Source organism: Ovis aries, chromosome 22 (assembly GCF_016772045.2).
Source record: "Ovis aries strain OAR_USU_Benz2616 breed Rambouillet chromosome 22, ARS-UI_Ramb_v3.0, whole genome shotgun sequence".
In the NCBI taxonomy this organism is placed as follows: domain Eukaryota; kingdom Metazoa; phylum Chordata; class Mammalia; order Artiodactyla; family Bovidae; genus Ovis; species Ovis aries.
Window position 1 is genome coordinate 17,407,485 of NC_056075.1, and position 16,778 is coordinate 17,424,262.

The 16,778-nt window shown below is 42.6% G+C and overlaps 1 protein-coding gene across 2 annotated transcripts in view; it reads right to left on the reverse strand.

Moving 5' to 3' along the window:
• Positions 1-16,778, reverse strand: part of BLNK (B cell linker) — a 78,899-nt gene that overhangs the window by 55,235 nt on the left and 6,886 nt on the right. For both annotated transcript variants that reach the window (XM_004020070.6, XM_012102676.5), the window contains exon 2: positions 2,418-2,483. In XM_004020070.6, coding sequence (XP_004020119.2) covers positions 2,418-2,483 — 66 coding nt within the window. The remainder of the gene's footprint in view (positions 1-2,417; positions 2,484-16,778) is intronic.

The following is a 16,778-nucleotide window of genomic DNA, read 5'->3' on the forward strand; positions in this document are numbered from 1 at the left end:
CCTGAAAGTGTGAGGTCATCATCTCAGAATAAAGGAGCAATTCAAGAGAGGATCCTTGATCACTGAACATCGACCAGAGATAAGAGGTGTCATTTGGGCCTCGTTGAGCAACCAGCAGCTGCACGCCAACCCTCAACTCTTTACGGACCTTCTTTTCTCATTCAGCCGTGAACTGGTGACAACTCTGTCATGCTCTCGTGTTAGGAAACCAGTGTGCTCAACTGTGCTTCCTCCTTTGAAGGTGGCACCTGTGGCTTGGTTTTGAGCCAGAGCCTAAGTTTGGGGCACTTCAACCCAAAAGAGCCATTGACTTCACCAAAGTGATGACTGGGGCAGTCATATTTTCCAAATAGAGAAGGAAACACAGTTTGTCAAGTATTAGGGGAGAGTGGGCAGAATGAAATAGAAATTATCTGGGAAAATTTGAGCTTCATGGCTGCTGTAAATGGAATAAGGAGACATTTTATACAGACGTCATATTATTGAAAGAATTGGTATATTGTAAAATTGGCAATTGTGAGATAATTAATCTAGAATTGCTAGTGATGGAAACAGTGACTGGCAGGGTTCTCTCATTTCAATGAGATTCTATATGTATTAGAAATAAGAAATGGAAATAGTCACACACACACATCTCCCAGTCATAGGACAGACCATGAAGACAGGTTCTTCTGTATGAGATGACCACTGTCCCTCAGGCAGAAGATCATTGTAATATTTTGTGATGACCAGTTACACATACTGAAACTCATTTACACTGTATAGCCTAAAAACACCATGAAAAGTGATTTATTACTCTTAAGTTTAGCAAAGGCCAAAAAAGAAAAAAAAAAAAAAAACTCTGCTCTGAAGCCACAAGGAAATGAACTTTTATCCACTGTTAGTAGTACCTGCAATTCAGGAGACCTAAGTTGGGAAGTTCGGTTCCTAAGTTGGGAAGATCCCCTAGAGAAGGAAATGGCAACCCACTTCAATATTCTTGCTTGGAGAACCCCATGGACAAAGGTCCCTGGCAGGCTACAGTTCATGAGGTTGCAAGAGTCAGGCCTGACTTAATGACCAAACCACCACCAACCAGTAGTACAAAATTTGGGGGCAGCAATTTGGTAATATCAACCAAAATCTCAAGGGCACAAATCCTATCCAGAAGCTAGAGATTTCACTTCATTAGTTTTCTGGTATACTCAAAAGTATGCAGAGGATATTTATTGAAGTATTATTTATGCCAGGTAAACTAAAAGAAATGGCCATAAAACTTTCATAGATATTATCAAATTGTCTTCCAAAATGTACATTTAAACTCCTACTCCTACTTCAAAGAAATCCACCAGTATATAGGTGGTTAAATAAATGATAATATATTTATAGTAGACTTAATTATCTGTTTAAAACGTTTATGGTTATTTTTATGTACTAACAAAGAAAAATGCCCACTATATAGCATTAATTAAAACCAACAAACAAAGCAATTTGGTAGAAGGTGTGTGTGGCATGATGCCACTCATGATGGAACTGTATGCATGTATGTAATGTATATTTAGGGACTACAACTATGCCAATGCGTGTATGTATGCATGTAAACATACGCATACAGATATTTATACCAAACTCACTCATGCTGTGTCCATTTCTGGGGAGCAGGTTAGGGTGAGAATAGGAGAGGGTGAGAGATTTTTACTTCATGCAATTCTGAACTCTGATTTTTTCCCCTAGTGAATCTGTATTACTTTCATAAAAAAAAAAAAAAAAGCCTTAAACAAAAACTTAACAGAATACCATTTCCCCTTTCCTCTTGAGTTAAATTTCGAGTGGCAAATTCAGGTATGCATAATGTTCAATTTCTATTCTCTGCAAAAACAAAAACAAAACGTGAGAGGTGTGTGTCTGTGTGTGTGTCTGTGTACGAAGATTTGGAATTCTAACTTTCCTTCTCCAAGTGTCAATTGAAAATACCATTTCAAGGTCATAATTGAAAAAGCAGAAATCAAAATATGGAAAACAGTTATGGCATCCTAAAAGAATCAGGCTATGTTCTTGCAATTTCTCTTTTGAATTTCTCCAAAACAGAAACGCATCCTAGGGGCCCTTAGCTAAGTGGTCAAAGAAGCTGATTGTCTGGCTTCTATAAACGTCTCTTTTGATGTTTGCCAAGCACCTTGAATGACATAACTCAGCTGTCCGGGAGTGAGAGAGAAAAGCAAGGTGCCTGAGTACCAGCGGCTCATTCACCATGTTTCCTGAGTGTGGGTCTGACTACCATGACTCTAGCCGTGAGTAAGAACGTGTCACATGCTAGAGAGGTTGTCATTTCTCACCCAGGTAACAGGGAACTTCGTTTTCTTCCACTTACTGCAGGCTGGCGTAAGATGTTATTTACATAAATAAGTGCTCACATAGTGCTATGGCATCTGACTTACTTTTTGATTTTGTTCATTATTCCGCCTTCATTGTTCTTGATATCATGGACCATCTTTTGAAGTTGCCTGTATGAAATGAAGTGAAACATAAAATATTAATAGCTAGGTTGATTTTTAAGTCTACTATTCTTCTTAAGTACAAGAAAAAAGCCCCAGATAAATAAACCCCAAGTAGCATGAATTATATTCTATTCAGTTAAGCTGGCCATTTACTACTTGAGCAGAGGGAAGGTGTGATTGAGTCTATAAGGAGTGTGGTCATTGGGCCATGCATTGACCCACTGAAGTCTGGGTTAGTCACAGGCTCTAGGAGAAATTCTGACTCCCAGATCTGTCTGTTGTGAGGAGTCATAAGCTATCAGAAGCCTCACCATTTATTACTTACTGTCCTCAGACCGTACAAAGATGGAGCTACCTTGAAGAACACAGTATAGACAGAAATCAGGCTTAAGATTTTTTGTGAGGAGGTTAACTGTACTAGGCAGAATCTGGACAAATTGTCACTTAAAAGTCGTACATACACAGAAGTCATAAAGAAACTGATGAATGAATCTGGTTGCATAACTATTTGAAACTTCTGCAGAGCAAAAAGTAATGTGCACAAAAGATAAATACATGCTGGAAGAAACGTTTGCAGCATGTATAAGAACTATATGGTTTGATTTAAAAAGCATCTTTCTGCTGCTGTTGCTAAGTCGCTTCAGTCGTGTCCGACTCTGTGCGACCCCACAGACAGCAGCCCACCAGGCTCCCCAAGTGGATTGCCATTTCCTTCTCCAATGCATGAAAGTGAAAAGTGAAAGTGAAGTCGCTCAGTCGTGTCCGACTCTTCGCGACCCCATGGACTGCAGCCTACCAGGCTGCTCCGTCCATGGGATTTTCCAAGCAAGAGTACTGGAGTGGAAAAAAGCATCTTACAACTCAGTAAAAAAAAAAAAGTTTAACAATTCAATAGAAAAATGAGCAAAAGATGTGAACACAGAGCTAACAGAAAAAAAATACAAGCAACCAACAGATCGATATAAAGTTATTTAATATCACTTATATTTAAAGAAATCTAAATGGGAACAGTGAGGTATAATATTCTGATTATCAGACTGGCAAAACTTAATAAGTATAATAATCCCCAGGGTTGGCAAGTATATAAGAATACAGATATTCTTGGGAATATAAATTAATACAATCAGTATCTGTCAAAATGTAAAACCACCTTGCCTTTTGACCTGGAAGTCCCACTGCTAGGAATTTACCTTATGAACATAGGCACAAACTATGCAAACATACATATCAATGTTTATTCCGGATAGGTGTAATAACTCTAATCCTTTCTGCCTCTCCCACCAAAACACCTGGAAACAACCTAAGTGCCCACTGATTATTAAAAGGGAACTTCTTAAATACACATTGATAAAGCCATAAATGGCATACCACAGGCCATAAAATATACATCTCTATTGCTAATATGTAAAAAAAAATCTTGAGATATTATTAAGTTAAATGAAAATGGAGGATGAGATGAAAGAAAAGAAAGGAGGAAAATTCAGGATATGCATGTATGTTTTTGTGGGAAAAAAAGACATATATACATGTGTGCTGGTATGTGCATAGCTTTGTAGAAGGATATGCAAAAAATTGTTACATGGTTGTTTTCAAGGCCAACTATAGTTAGAAAAATTTATGAATTAGAAAAAAGGTCAGCATATAGGACCATGTTTTGTTTTCTTCATAATGACTTTCTAATTTAAAATACATCTAAATAAAATTTCACATGGTTCTGCCTTGAAAGAGTAACATACATGAATTTACCTTTCAGGCAAGGCTTTCCTTTCTTCTGAGGAAACAATTTCATTGGAAACAATCCATTTCAGGATTGATTAGGAAGAAACTGAATAATTTCAAGTGGGGAGCAGAGGGCACACTAGTTGTAAGCCAGCTATAACCAAGTGGAGTGTCTTTACCCTACTTAATGCCTAACTGGACTGAAGGGCAAAATGAACTGGCGTGAAGGATCCTATCAGAGGTTCGTGAAGAGTGGGACACAGGCAGAGTAATAGGGAGCCAGAGGCTGATTTGTATAAGTGACTTTGCTGTAGGTGTAAATAGTCATATGTAAATTGTTGCAGAAAAGTTTGATGTAATTTTTTCAATTATTCAGCTAGGTAGTTGATGCTTCTTGGCATTTCATAATTACTTTTAATTATAGCAGTTCATGGGGTCGCAAAAAGTCAGATACGACTGAGCGACTGAACTGAACTGATAGATTATTAAAATAATTATAATCTATAATTTTAGCAAATGGTTGAATTGTTTCACAAACTACGTGTTTTGTGTTTAAGTTTTTTTCCTCTCTCTGCATCTCGTTCACTCAAATCCTGCCATCCACAGACTGCTCAGTTTCAGGGGCCAACCTTGTTACGTGGTACAAGTCAGCATTCCCCAGACTGAGAAGATGTGGTGATACCCTCGGCTCACTTTATCAACTCTTCACACACCGTGTGATGCACAGCTTTTGCTGCCTTCTTTAGTATCTTCCACTCCATTTTGGAGCACTTTTGGTCCTCTAGCACAACTTGGAGGATATGCAATAGCAAAAAAATATGCAACTGGACTGTTTCAGGAGAGGATGCTCTTGAGTTGAATGACAGTTGCTTCACTGTGATAAGCTGTGTGTGGGTGAAAATAGGTAAGGGATAAAGTAGCTGCAGTTTGATTATCCCTTTCAGAGATATTCTTGCAAGGCTAGGAGAAGGATAATGGGATCTCAATGTTTTCATCTTTTAAAGTTGTGAAGAGATAGCCATGCTTATGTTAACAAAATACAATGAAGGAAATAGCTTGTCTACACATATCTGCATTTTAAAACAGCATTAATACGTTATTTTTAAGCAGTATGACATTTTCACATTCAAAATAGTGAGCAGGTCATATAAATAATTATTATTCCTTATATAAACCAAGTTGAATATTATATTCTCTCCTTTCCTGTTGTTGTAACTTTTTTTTCAAGCTTTTGGGTTAATATCAATAAACTTAGCTATTTACCAACACACTGGAGTAATGTGGTCCTGACTGAACCAGGATCTCATTTAGATCCCATGATGTCTTGAGAGAGGAAAGATCATTGAAAGTTACAAGCAGTTTTTTGTCTTCAAAGAAGAGTTTAGAGGCTTTAGAATCTGGCACACCGGTGGTTCTCACACTAAACTGTACCAGAATCACCCAGAGTTCCTTGGAAACCCAGAGTTTCACTCCAACCCCTGGGGTTTCTGATCGGGCAGGTCTGTGGCAGGGCTGGAGAATTTGGATTTCCTACAAGTCCCCAGGTGGTGCTGACTCTACCTGCCAGGAGCCCAACCTTTGAGCACAACTGTGATTGTTGTTGCTGTGATGATCATATCCTTTTCCACTGCAAACCTTTCAGTTGTGCCAAAGAAAGCAGGCTTGCAGAAAATTAAAATCCTCATTAACCCAAGTGCAGAGTTTCAGACAGAGAAACTGATTGGTCGGTTGGGTAACCCAATCTGGACTCATGCTTTACTAGATGGTCACTTCTTTATGGGACTTGATTTTTCTCTGTGTGAATTTAGACTACCTGGTGCCTGTGTATCTTTGTTTATCTTATGGCCATATGCTTTTTCTTGAACCATAGTTTGCAGCAGCTGCAGAGTGGAGATAAAGGGCCTATGTGCCCCTCATTCTGTGCAATGATCCAAAAGCTACCAGACCCACTCCCAGCAGAGCACCTGGCTGAGATGTTGCCATTCCTAATACGGTGCTCTAACATGGAAGAACATAGAATGTGGTGCTGTTAGGACTAAGACACGGTCTTAGCCCCATCTATGGGGGATGGGCTGCCTCACTGTCGCTCATCCTGCAGACTCTAGTCTAGAAACTGCAAGTGGGGGAAATGAGGATGTGGTAGACAGGTCCTGGGCTCCGGTACCGGGATGGCTCCTGTCTTCTTGGGGCCTCCTGGTTGCTGGTCCCTCGACTACAGGCTGAGTTGACCCCTAGAAGCATTCATTCTCACCACGCAAAGGCGAGCTGGCCCTTGAAGTATTCTCTGGCTGGGAGCAAAGCAGAGAGAGCCTGAGGTAGGGTCCAGGACACTGGGTGAAGCCTTGACTAGTAACAAAAATAAATCATTCTTTGTGATATACTTCCCTTTTCTTATTCCTCAAACTTCAATGAAGTTTTATTACACATTCATAACTCTCTTAGGACTGTGAGGAAATAAGGGATGGGTCTGTGGCCAGGGGTGGAAGGAGCCCAAGAAATCCAGATGGAACCTGGAGGATGCCATCTGCACCAGGATGGCCCCGAGGAGACTGGTGAATGGATCTGGAGATAGGCGAGAGCCAGGGGGAAGATGTGGGACGTACAAGCAGCCTGGGACTCCCAGAATCCCCGGCGCAGGGAGTCTGTAAAAGAGGGATAGGGCTAGTGTAATTTGAATGGCAAAAGACAACCATTTTTCTTTTCTTTTCTGAACTCAGAGGCAAATAGTGGCTGGTTGCATATGTTGCATAGTTTTTAATTTCTGATGATTTCTAGTTGAAAATGTGATATATGCTAAGTCAAAGGATTCAGTCTGAAAAGACTACATAAGGTATGATTCCACCCGGAATATGGAAAAGACAAAACCATAGAGATGGTAAAAAGATTAGTGGTTGTCAGGAGTTCAGGAAGAGGGAAGGAAGGATGAGTAGGTGGAACAGAGGATTTTTAGGACAGTGAAACCATTTTGTATGCTAGGCTGTAGGCAATAGATGGTCACTGTAGAATGAGCTTGGATAGATATTCTCCAGACCGGAAGGTACTCCAGAATTGGTTTTTATTTTTGCTGTTGTTGGTGGTTCTTGGGTGTTTTGTCGTTTGTTTTTTGGTAGTGGCAGGGAGGGTTGACTGAAAATGCTCCCCAGCATGGCTGGCTGGCTTGGAAGGATGGACTGGTGGGATGCAGAACTCTACTAGAACCAGGGTGGGCATGAAGTTCACTGGAAAGGCAGCTGCATATGGCCAGGCCATCAAAGAGTACTCCAAGTAAAGTCAAATTTCATTAATACCTTTCTAATAATTTTTATTAAATATAGATGATTTGAAAGATGGTATCATCTGCAAGAAGTGCTTTCTTTAAAGTTTTGTAGAAAAAACCCAGAAAATATCTTGTTTTTAGCTCCTTAGTGCCCTCACAGAGAACCATGAGAAGGCAAGCTTTATGATGTTTTTTTCACTGTTTTTCAAGAAAAGGTGGACTGCAAAGCAACGTTTATCTGAGAAAATCCCTATTTAATCTGGATTTAGGAATGGATTAAAGAAGGCTTCATATTCAAGCAGCTCTTCACAAACAAAAAGAACAAGGCAAATCCTTCCTCCTTCTTCATCCCCACATCCTAACCTCAAGCCCAGTTCTGGAGCTTCGTCCTTTCAGTATGCACTGGGCTGGTCCTTCTCCTGCAACCAAGATCCAAGCCTACAGCTTCCCCTTCACACCAGGAAAAAGCTGCCTCTGGCAATGTACCTCTCCAGCCCATGCTCTGAAGGCTTGTCAGGGTCTATTCAGCTCACATTTCTAAATCCCAGCTTTCACCAGGCTGCTCTCTCTTCTAGGGCCTACAGCAGTTCTCCAGTGTCTGTTGAACCAAGCCTGGCTTTTTGTCTTGACCGAGAGTTATTCAGCCTCTCTCTGAACTGTGAATTATCCACATCTACTCGGTTGGGTACTCTTAAGACATCCATCTGCTCTCCTCACAACTGGCCTGGCATCTCCAACTTATATGTTTCTAAGATCAGTTTGGAGTAGAAATCTCTAATGCTTTACTTGGTATACATATAGAGGCAAAAAATAAATCCAGTCTCTTGACTACTTCATACCATGAACAGACTTTTAAAAATGCAGTGATCATCTCTAGGTCTGCTTAGCTGACTTCCTCCTTTTTCAGGAGTTTTAATGATCTCACTTATTGACTCAGAACTTATTTTTAACATGCTACTAGTCATTTTATGGTATATTTTGTTATTAAATTTAATAAGTAAATAATCTGATGTTCTTGAAATTTCCAACTTAAAAAAAATTTTTTCTCTGACTATTCATCTCCTCTCACTAGTTATATCAATTCATATTTAGACAAATTTTACCCTTCTCTTTACCCTCCTGTTGACTTCTACAGCTACAGCCATTGTGATCTCAGGATGATAGACTATGCCAATGCCCCAACCCCATCTTTTCTTAAAAAATAACTTTTAATTTTATATTAAAGTATAGTTGATAAACAATTCTGTGCTTGGTTCAGGTGTACAGCAAAGCAGCTCAGCTATACACATGTATCTGCTGCTGCTGCAGAATCACTTCAGTCGTGTCTGACTCTGTGCGACCCCATAGACGGCAGCCCACCAGGCTCCCCCGTCCCTGGGATTTTCCAGGCAAGAGTACTGGAGTGGGGTGCCATTGCCTTCTCGGATACACATGTATCTACTCCCTTTCAAATTTTCCTTCCATTCACATTGCCACATAATATTGAGCAGAGTTCTCTGTGCTACACAGTAGGTCCCTGCCAGTCATCCACTTTAAATATAGCAGTGTGTACATGTCAATCCCAAGCCCCCTATTTGTCCCCCACCAACCAGTCTCCCCGCCATCACAAGTTCACTCTCCAAGTTTATGAGTCCATTTCTGTTTTGTAAATAATTTCATTTGCATCATTTTTTCTTAGATTCCTCATATAAGCAATATCATACGATATGTCTGTCTCTGTGTCTGACTTCACTCAGTACGGCAATCTCTAGGGCCATCCATGTTGCTGCAAGTGGCATTATTTCATGCTTTTTATGGCTGAGTAACAGTCATTATATATAGGTACCCCATCTTCTCTATCCTTTCCTCCTTGTTCCCCCATCTTGCCTCCTTCCCTTTAGCCTCTCCCCTTCTCCGGGTTCATTTTCCTAAATTGCTCCATGTCACTCCACTCATGGATAGTCATTGATGTCTCCCTGTTTCTTGCAGGATAAGGTACATACTCATTATCTTGGCAATCAAAAGTCTTCAAAATCTGGATACAACTAAACATTTTGGGGCTTCCCTGATGGCTCAGACGGTAAAAAATCTGCCTACAGTGCAGGAGACTCAGGTTCAATCCGTGGGTTGGGAAGATTCCCTGGAGAAAGGAATGGCAACCCACTCCAGTATTTTTGCCTCGAGAATCCCATGGACAGAGGAGCCTGGTGGGCTATAGTCCATGATGTCACAAAAGAGTCGGGCACAATTTAGTGACTAAACAACAACTGACTTGAGGGTGGGGTCTTCCCCTTAAAATTTAATATTATCATTTGTTTTATGCAAGACATGTATTTGTTTTAGTTATTCCACAGTAGTCAGTGAGCAGACCAAGCAAGGCACGTGTGGATTCAGAGCTACTATGATAGAAGCCCTGCCTCTGGTGATGTAGGAGGAAGGTCCCTTCTGCCCCCGTATCACACGACAGAAACATCTGACCTGTGTCAGACCGAAGGGCAGAGAGAGAGAGATGGGGCGGGAGGTGGGGGGTGCGGGGCGGGGGAGCATCTCTAATTCACACAAAATAATTTCCCTTTGGATAATTTCTGTCTCAAAACTGAAGTCTCTGGCTACTGACGGTCATTTTGAAACAGAATGCCGCTTTTGAGTGACTGTTCTGTTTTTTGCATGCAGCAGCCCTTGTCCCCTCACTAGCTTCCCTCCTCCTTCCTGCAGCCTGGCCCAGCTTCCTCCAGGCCGGCCTTCCTGTGGCATTATTGGTGTTATATTTAGATTTGCGAATTCAGCAACCGAAGGCCCTTCCTTCTGGAGAGTGTGTCCATGGTAAAGCTGGCATAGAAGTTTTGGTAAGTCCTTTCCACCATAGGATACCTCAAAATGCTCCTGAGAGTAAGGTCTCCCCCAGCCCCATTCACAGACTCAGATACAAGGCCCAGGAGACCCCAGTGCTGGGCTCAGACCACACAGCTCTGAAACTCCTAGTTTTGCCTGTCATCAAGGTAGTCACAGAAGTCTGATGGTGAGAGAGACTTTAGGAATATCCTAGGTCAACCTCCTCTTGGAAGGGAGGACATTAAATTCCAAAGAAATTCTGCCACTGTCCCCAGATTAATTCTCAGGATTCCCCCAGATCTTTCCCTCACATGCCGCTCCATCCTTTCCACATGTGGGCCAAATTTCCTGTTCAAGAACCAGCCTTTCCACAGCAGGGATGTGCCCTCCAGTTTATACCGCAGCCCAGAGCCATGCTTACAAGTCCAGGCCCAGAGAGCCAGGCCAGCGGTCAACTGGATAATCAATGGCACTGCGGTGAATGCCTGCACTCACTGAGCATGTATTGTGTGCCAGGTGCTTTGCGTGTATCATCTCGTCTAGCCCTCACAGCCTGGTGATATAGGTCCTATTGTTATCCCATTTAAAAAATAACCGCATAACATTAAATTTTTGAGAACTAGTGTTAAGTGAGTGTACAGTCAGTAGTGTATTCACATACACATTGTATATTCACATTGTTGTGATTATCTCAACTTTTATAGTGAGGAAATACTTGCTCAGAGTAGCAACTTGCCCCAGGTCCTACATCTAGTGAACAATAGAGCTGGGATTCGAAATCGGGCCGTCCAACTCCAGAACCCATGCTCGCAACCAGCCCTGCATGACGTGTGCTGCCTTTTCTCAGCTTGGCCCCTCGCCAGGGTGGATGGCCAGCTTCAGCATGTGCCCTTTGGGGCACCTTCCTCTCTGTCCCTGGAGAAGGCATCCAGTTCCTCCCCCAGCCAAGGGTGTTTACTGAGGACACGTGCTCCCACTGCTGCCCCGCTACAAGTCTTCCCTGCTCAACTTGTTGCTGGAAGGCTGCGTGGGCTCTGCAGGGCCTGTTTCAGTCTTTAGGGAGGGGCAGAGAAGAAAGAGGAAGGGACAGAAGGCAAGGGGAGGGAGAAACAGAGAGGGCAGTACACGCAGGTGGCAGGAAGGAATAGGGCAAGGGCTCTCAGGCGCAGAACGTGCTCGGAAGTAGAGTGCCTGGGCTCAGCTGCAAGGAGACCTGGGTACCTATCCCCGTGCGCCCCTCTCATCACCCTAGTCCAAAAGGCCACCTAAGAGTCCTGGAGTGGGGGCATCTGTGCACCTTCTGTGTGAGCATCTCACGGCCTGGGTTGTCTCACTAACCCCCTAGGAACCAGAGAAAGTAATTTGCAAGTTTCTCCAGACACTCTACCATTTCTTTTTTCTCACTGAGATCTGCAAATACTTTGTGGTTGTCTTTGATGTGTCTAGACGGCGGGTCTCGGCTATAAGCAGACAGAAATTGGGCTGACTTGGCACAACCAGGAATAAAGAGGATCCTAGAACCCTGAGTCCTTTCCAAAAAAAAAACTCCTGGTGCACTTTACCCTATCAGAGGCAGTTAGGCATGAGACACACTGCCCTGCCACGGATGAGACGACAGGAAAGTAGGTTAAATTAGCTGCACAGAGGTCCTGGGAGATTTGTCCCTTGATGTGACAGCAGTAGTGTCAGGCTCTCGGCTCCCTGATTTTAAGGGTCTGTAGGGATGTAGCACTTTCCTTTATCTCTCTGGTGCTGGCTCTCACTCACCCACATAGCGTGGAGGACCTGGGGTAAAGGGAAACTTCTTCCTAGAATATGTGGGAGCAGGTTGTGGAAAGTAAAAAAATTCAAGGAGGCTCTTGGGTTTGGAAGAGCCCCTGGAGCTCATGTTATCTAACCCTGTCACTGTGCCGGGCTCTGATTTGTTTCTTGTTCTAACCAGGTGCTGACAGCTGGAATTTTGTGATGTTTTCAATCTTTCCTCTAACAACATGAAAATTATTGTGTAAAGCAGATGATTCTCAAATTTGTAAGAATGCATGACAAGTAATTCTAATCATTTTTGGAAAATTCTGAAAATGTAATTTTGGAAAAGAGGTGTGTTTGAAGAAAAAATTAACCTTAGTTGGGGGGAAAATTGAAACTTGGCTGTGCCTACATGTTACACCCCACTTGTCTGAGCAATCATTTCTATAACTAAAAACAAAGATATTTTTCTGGGAGTAAATTTTCAAGGAGTGATATTGCAAGAATGGTATTTCTGATACATCAAAAAAAATTTGCCTCAAGCTCATCATTTCTTTGGGATCTGAGTGAAAAAAGTATTGGAAAATATCATATGGAGAGATTGAAGTGGAAGGAAGCATTGTCATTCTTTAAAGTTTACCCTACAGGAACATTTATTAATAATACATATTTTTTGGTGGGGTGGCCACACTGCTCAGCTTGTGGGATCTTCGTTCCCTGATCGGGGAGCTAACCCAGGCCCTTGGCAGTGAGAATGCTGAGTCTCACCACCAGACCATCTGGGAATTCCCCAATAATACATCTAAAAAAAAAAAAAAGAATGCTTTGACACAGTATCTAATTGGTCAAATGAAATGATCATGGATCCCCATAATATAATATTTTACAGTAAATACACAAAATAATTTTATTACCAAAAATTCCTCATTCAACTATTTCAATATTCAACTTAGTGAATAGTAAGTAAATTTAGTAAATTCACAGTGCTGTGCAGTTACCACCACTATCTCATTGCAGAACAGTTCATCAACCCAAAAGGAAGCCTCAAACCCACTAAGTAGTTACTAGCAATTTTAAAGCAGATGTTTTTCCCCTACTATACTTTTGAGGCACACAAATAGCTTTTGTTTTAATCATGTTAAGAATTGTTTTCATCATTCATCAAATGAATTCGATTCAGTCATCTGGGATTGGTTGGGCAACTATGATAATCTGTTGATAGGATGATAATAGGAAATAAAGTTTTCTGCTGTAAAAAGAGGACTTTGACCTTGAACAGGGTGTAAAGACAATTTAAGAAGCAAAATAGTCACATACATGTAGAGGGCTCGATTTTCCAGTGATTTGCTGGTGGTGGTGGTGTTCAGTTGCTCAGTTGTGTCCTACTCTTTGCAACCCCATGGACTGCAGCAAGACGGACTTTCCTGTCCTTCACCATCTCCTGTAGTTTGCGAAGACCCACGTCTGTTGAGTCACTGTTGCCGTCCAATCATCCTCTGTCGTCCAATCATCTCGTCCTCTGTCGTCCCCTTCTCCTGCCCTCAATCTTTCCCCGTGTCTGGGTCTTTTCCAGTGAGTCTGCTCTTTGCATCAGGTGGCCAAAATATTGGAGCTTCAGCTTCAACATCAGTCCTTCCAATGAATATTCAAGACTGATTTCCTTTAGGATTGATTGGTTTGATCTTCTCACAGTCCAAGGGACTCTCAAGAGTCTTCCCCAGCACAATTAAAAAGCATCAGTTCTTCAGCACTCAGCCTATTTTATGGTCCAACTCTCACACCTGTACATAACTAGTGGAAAAACCATAGCTTTGACTATACAGACCTTTGTCGGCAAAGTGATGTCTCTGCTTTTTAATACACTGTCTAGATTTATCATAGCTTTTCTCCCAAGGAGGAAGTGTTTTAATTTTGTGGTTGTGGTCAACATTTGCAGTGATTTTGGAGCCCAAGGAAATAAAATCTGCCACCGTTTCCACTTTTTCCCTATCTATTTGCTGTGAAGTGATAGGATCAGATGCCATGATTTTAGTTTTTTGAGTGTTGAGTTTTAAGTCAGCTTTTCCACTCACCTTTTATCATGCTCAAAAAGCTCTTTAGGGGTCTTCCTGACCAGAGATCAAACCCTGTGTGGCAGGCAGATTCTTTACCATCTGAGCCACCAGGGTGTTTTCAATTTGGTATTACATTTGCCATTTTCCTTTTTGAAAGTATTTTTCATGTTTGTATTTGATTCCACTGTAGTTGTGCTAAAACTGATGGTTTCCTTCCTGCCTAGGATTGGGTATGGTCATTAATATGCCAAACATGTTTAAAAGGTTATTCTTCACCCTGCAGCTTTTTACATTTTGAACCAAGTAAAGTTGTAAACAACAGCATAATCAATGAGGGAGGACATTTCTTTCTGCCTTTGAGCTTAGCCCTCTAACCCTGTTGCCCAAGCACCGTAGTTATAGCCTCCCTTGACTTAGGTGTTGTCTCCCTCCTCTGACCTTTCTCACCTTCTTTTCACCACTTTCCTGAACAATGTTCCCTTCTTGCAGCTAACAACCATGGATCGAGCCACATCTGTGTGGGAGACAGATGAGCACAGCTCTCTGCCCCCACGATGAGCTGTTAGATTCCGGCCTGGGTGTTAGTGATGGCAAAGAGCTTAATGCCTGAACCTACTACAGTGATGTTTAATCTTGAGCCAGGACTCTAAGATACTGCTTTATCACAGAAGGATGTCTCTCTAAGGACACAATTGGGGGCAACAGCAGAGCCCAGGCCAGGAGGGATTTGTGGGACATTCTCTGAACCCTTCCTCTCTATTTAATACATTTATGGTTACAACACCCCTATTAGGTTATATGGGCTTCCCAGGTGACTCAGTGGTAAAGAATCCATGTGCCAGTGCTAGAGATATAGCAGACATGGGTTGGATCCCTGGGTTGGGAAGATCCCCTGGAGGAGGAAAGAGCAACCCACTCCAGTATTCGTGCCTGGGAAATCCCATGGACAGAGGAGCCTGGTGAGCTACAGTCCGTGGGTTTGAAAAGATTCAGACATGACTGTGCAACTGAACGAGCATTATGTTATTTATTATTATTCTCATTTTCCTGAAAAGCTGAGGCTAAAAAGGATTAAGTAATCTTCTCAGAGACCAAGACCTATGGAGTACAGAGCAAGTCAAACCTAGGTCTGCCTGATTCCAAAATTCAGCAAAAACAAACAAACAAACACTTTTCTGGCGCACTTCTTAAATTATACCACATGGTCCTTTATACTTAGTCTATGCATAAGACCAACTCTGCTCTTTTTAATTATGACTCACTCTCAGATTACATGAACTATTGTGAGAACATTCCTTGAAAAATATATAGTATCATAGGGTACCAAACATGCCTGCGTCAGTGTGAAATTCAAGTTTGGACTTGGAAGCAGGTAATAGCATGAAACACTGACAGCAATATTCTGTAGGGCCTCACTGGGATTTCTGACTAGTAAATTATTTGCTTTTTAATTTAAAAAGAGTCTCAGAAAAACATAGAATACAGACTAAGCTAAAATGTTTTACTAGCCAGTAAATAACACAGAAAAAAAAGAGGTATGCATGGTCTGCTCTTCCTCCCTACTCACAGGCAAGCATGGAGGCATAGTTCTAGACTGGGCTTTGTTAGTGTGAGCTTATATAGGTAACATCACATCATGGGCATTTTACCTGAGGGAGTACAGAGGTGGTTTCTCCGTTTTACCTGCCAAGGAAACCCTTCTGATTTGGAGGCTAGGGAGAGGAGGGGAGGAGGCTTCTCCACCGACGTTTGTCCTGACATATTGCAGGGGGAGCAGGTTCAGCCAAGGGGGCTCATGGAACTTGTGACCATCACTGGCTACATAATTTCCAGAGCCCAGTGTAAAATGCAAATACTGGGCTCCTAGTTGAGAATCCAAGACTGCAACAGCAGAGCGCTGAAACAAGCATGGGGGCTGTGAGACCGCATGGCGCATGCCTTGAAAACTCAGTGACCTCTGCTGCAGGCTCCCTACACTTCAAGGAGGGTTGAAATCTGGTGGCAATCTAGGACGCCCAGCTAGCCTTCTGGGGGGCAGGGATGCCCTGGGAGTAACGAGCTTCTTTCTCAGGAAAGTGGCAGACAGGGAAGCACTTTCCATCTAGGACATGCAACATGTCCCTAAGCTGGCTTCCATGCTTTGCTGTGGAAATGAGCACTGGAACAGCCATGCTGGACTAAGAGACTACTTCCAGTTTGGGGACCTAGGCCATGATGCTGTAAAAGGGTTGTGAATACACCCAAGTAGAAAATCAGTCTACAGATATAGCTGCTGATGGATGACCTTTCAGAAGGGAGATGAGGCAGGACAGGTAGGAGCAGGCAGGTTAGACCGGGAGGAGCAGCTGCAAGGGAGGAGCCGTTGGGAGCAGGCAGTCCCCAACTGTAGCACTAAGTACAGGTGTGGGAAGGAAGACATATGCCTGCCCGCCAAGGGGTGTAGAGCTGAGGATGGGAGCGCATGACACAGAAAGAGGCTCAGCCCATAGCAGGAGGGGTGAGTCCCTGAGAGAGGGTGTCCACCGAGGCCAGGTAACCTGTGTGCTAATGTCAGCTGCTTCCTTGCAATGTGCTAGGGACCCTTAAGGTCAGTGGGACCTGGTAGATAGCAAGCCAGGGTCACACTTCAGGGTTCACAGCTCCTTTGATCTTGAGGCAGGACCTCGATGGGGGCTGGAATTCCACCAACCTGCAGGGGGGACCCATTTCTGGAAC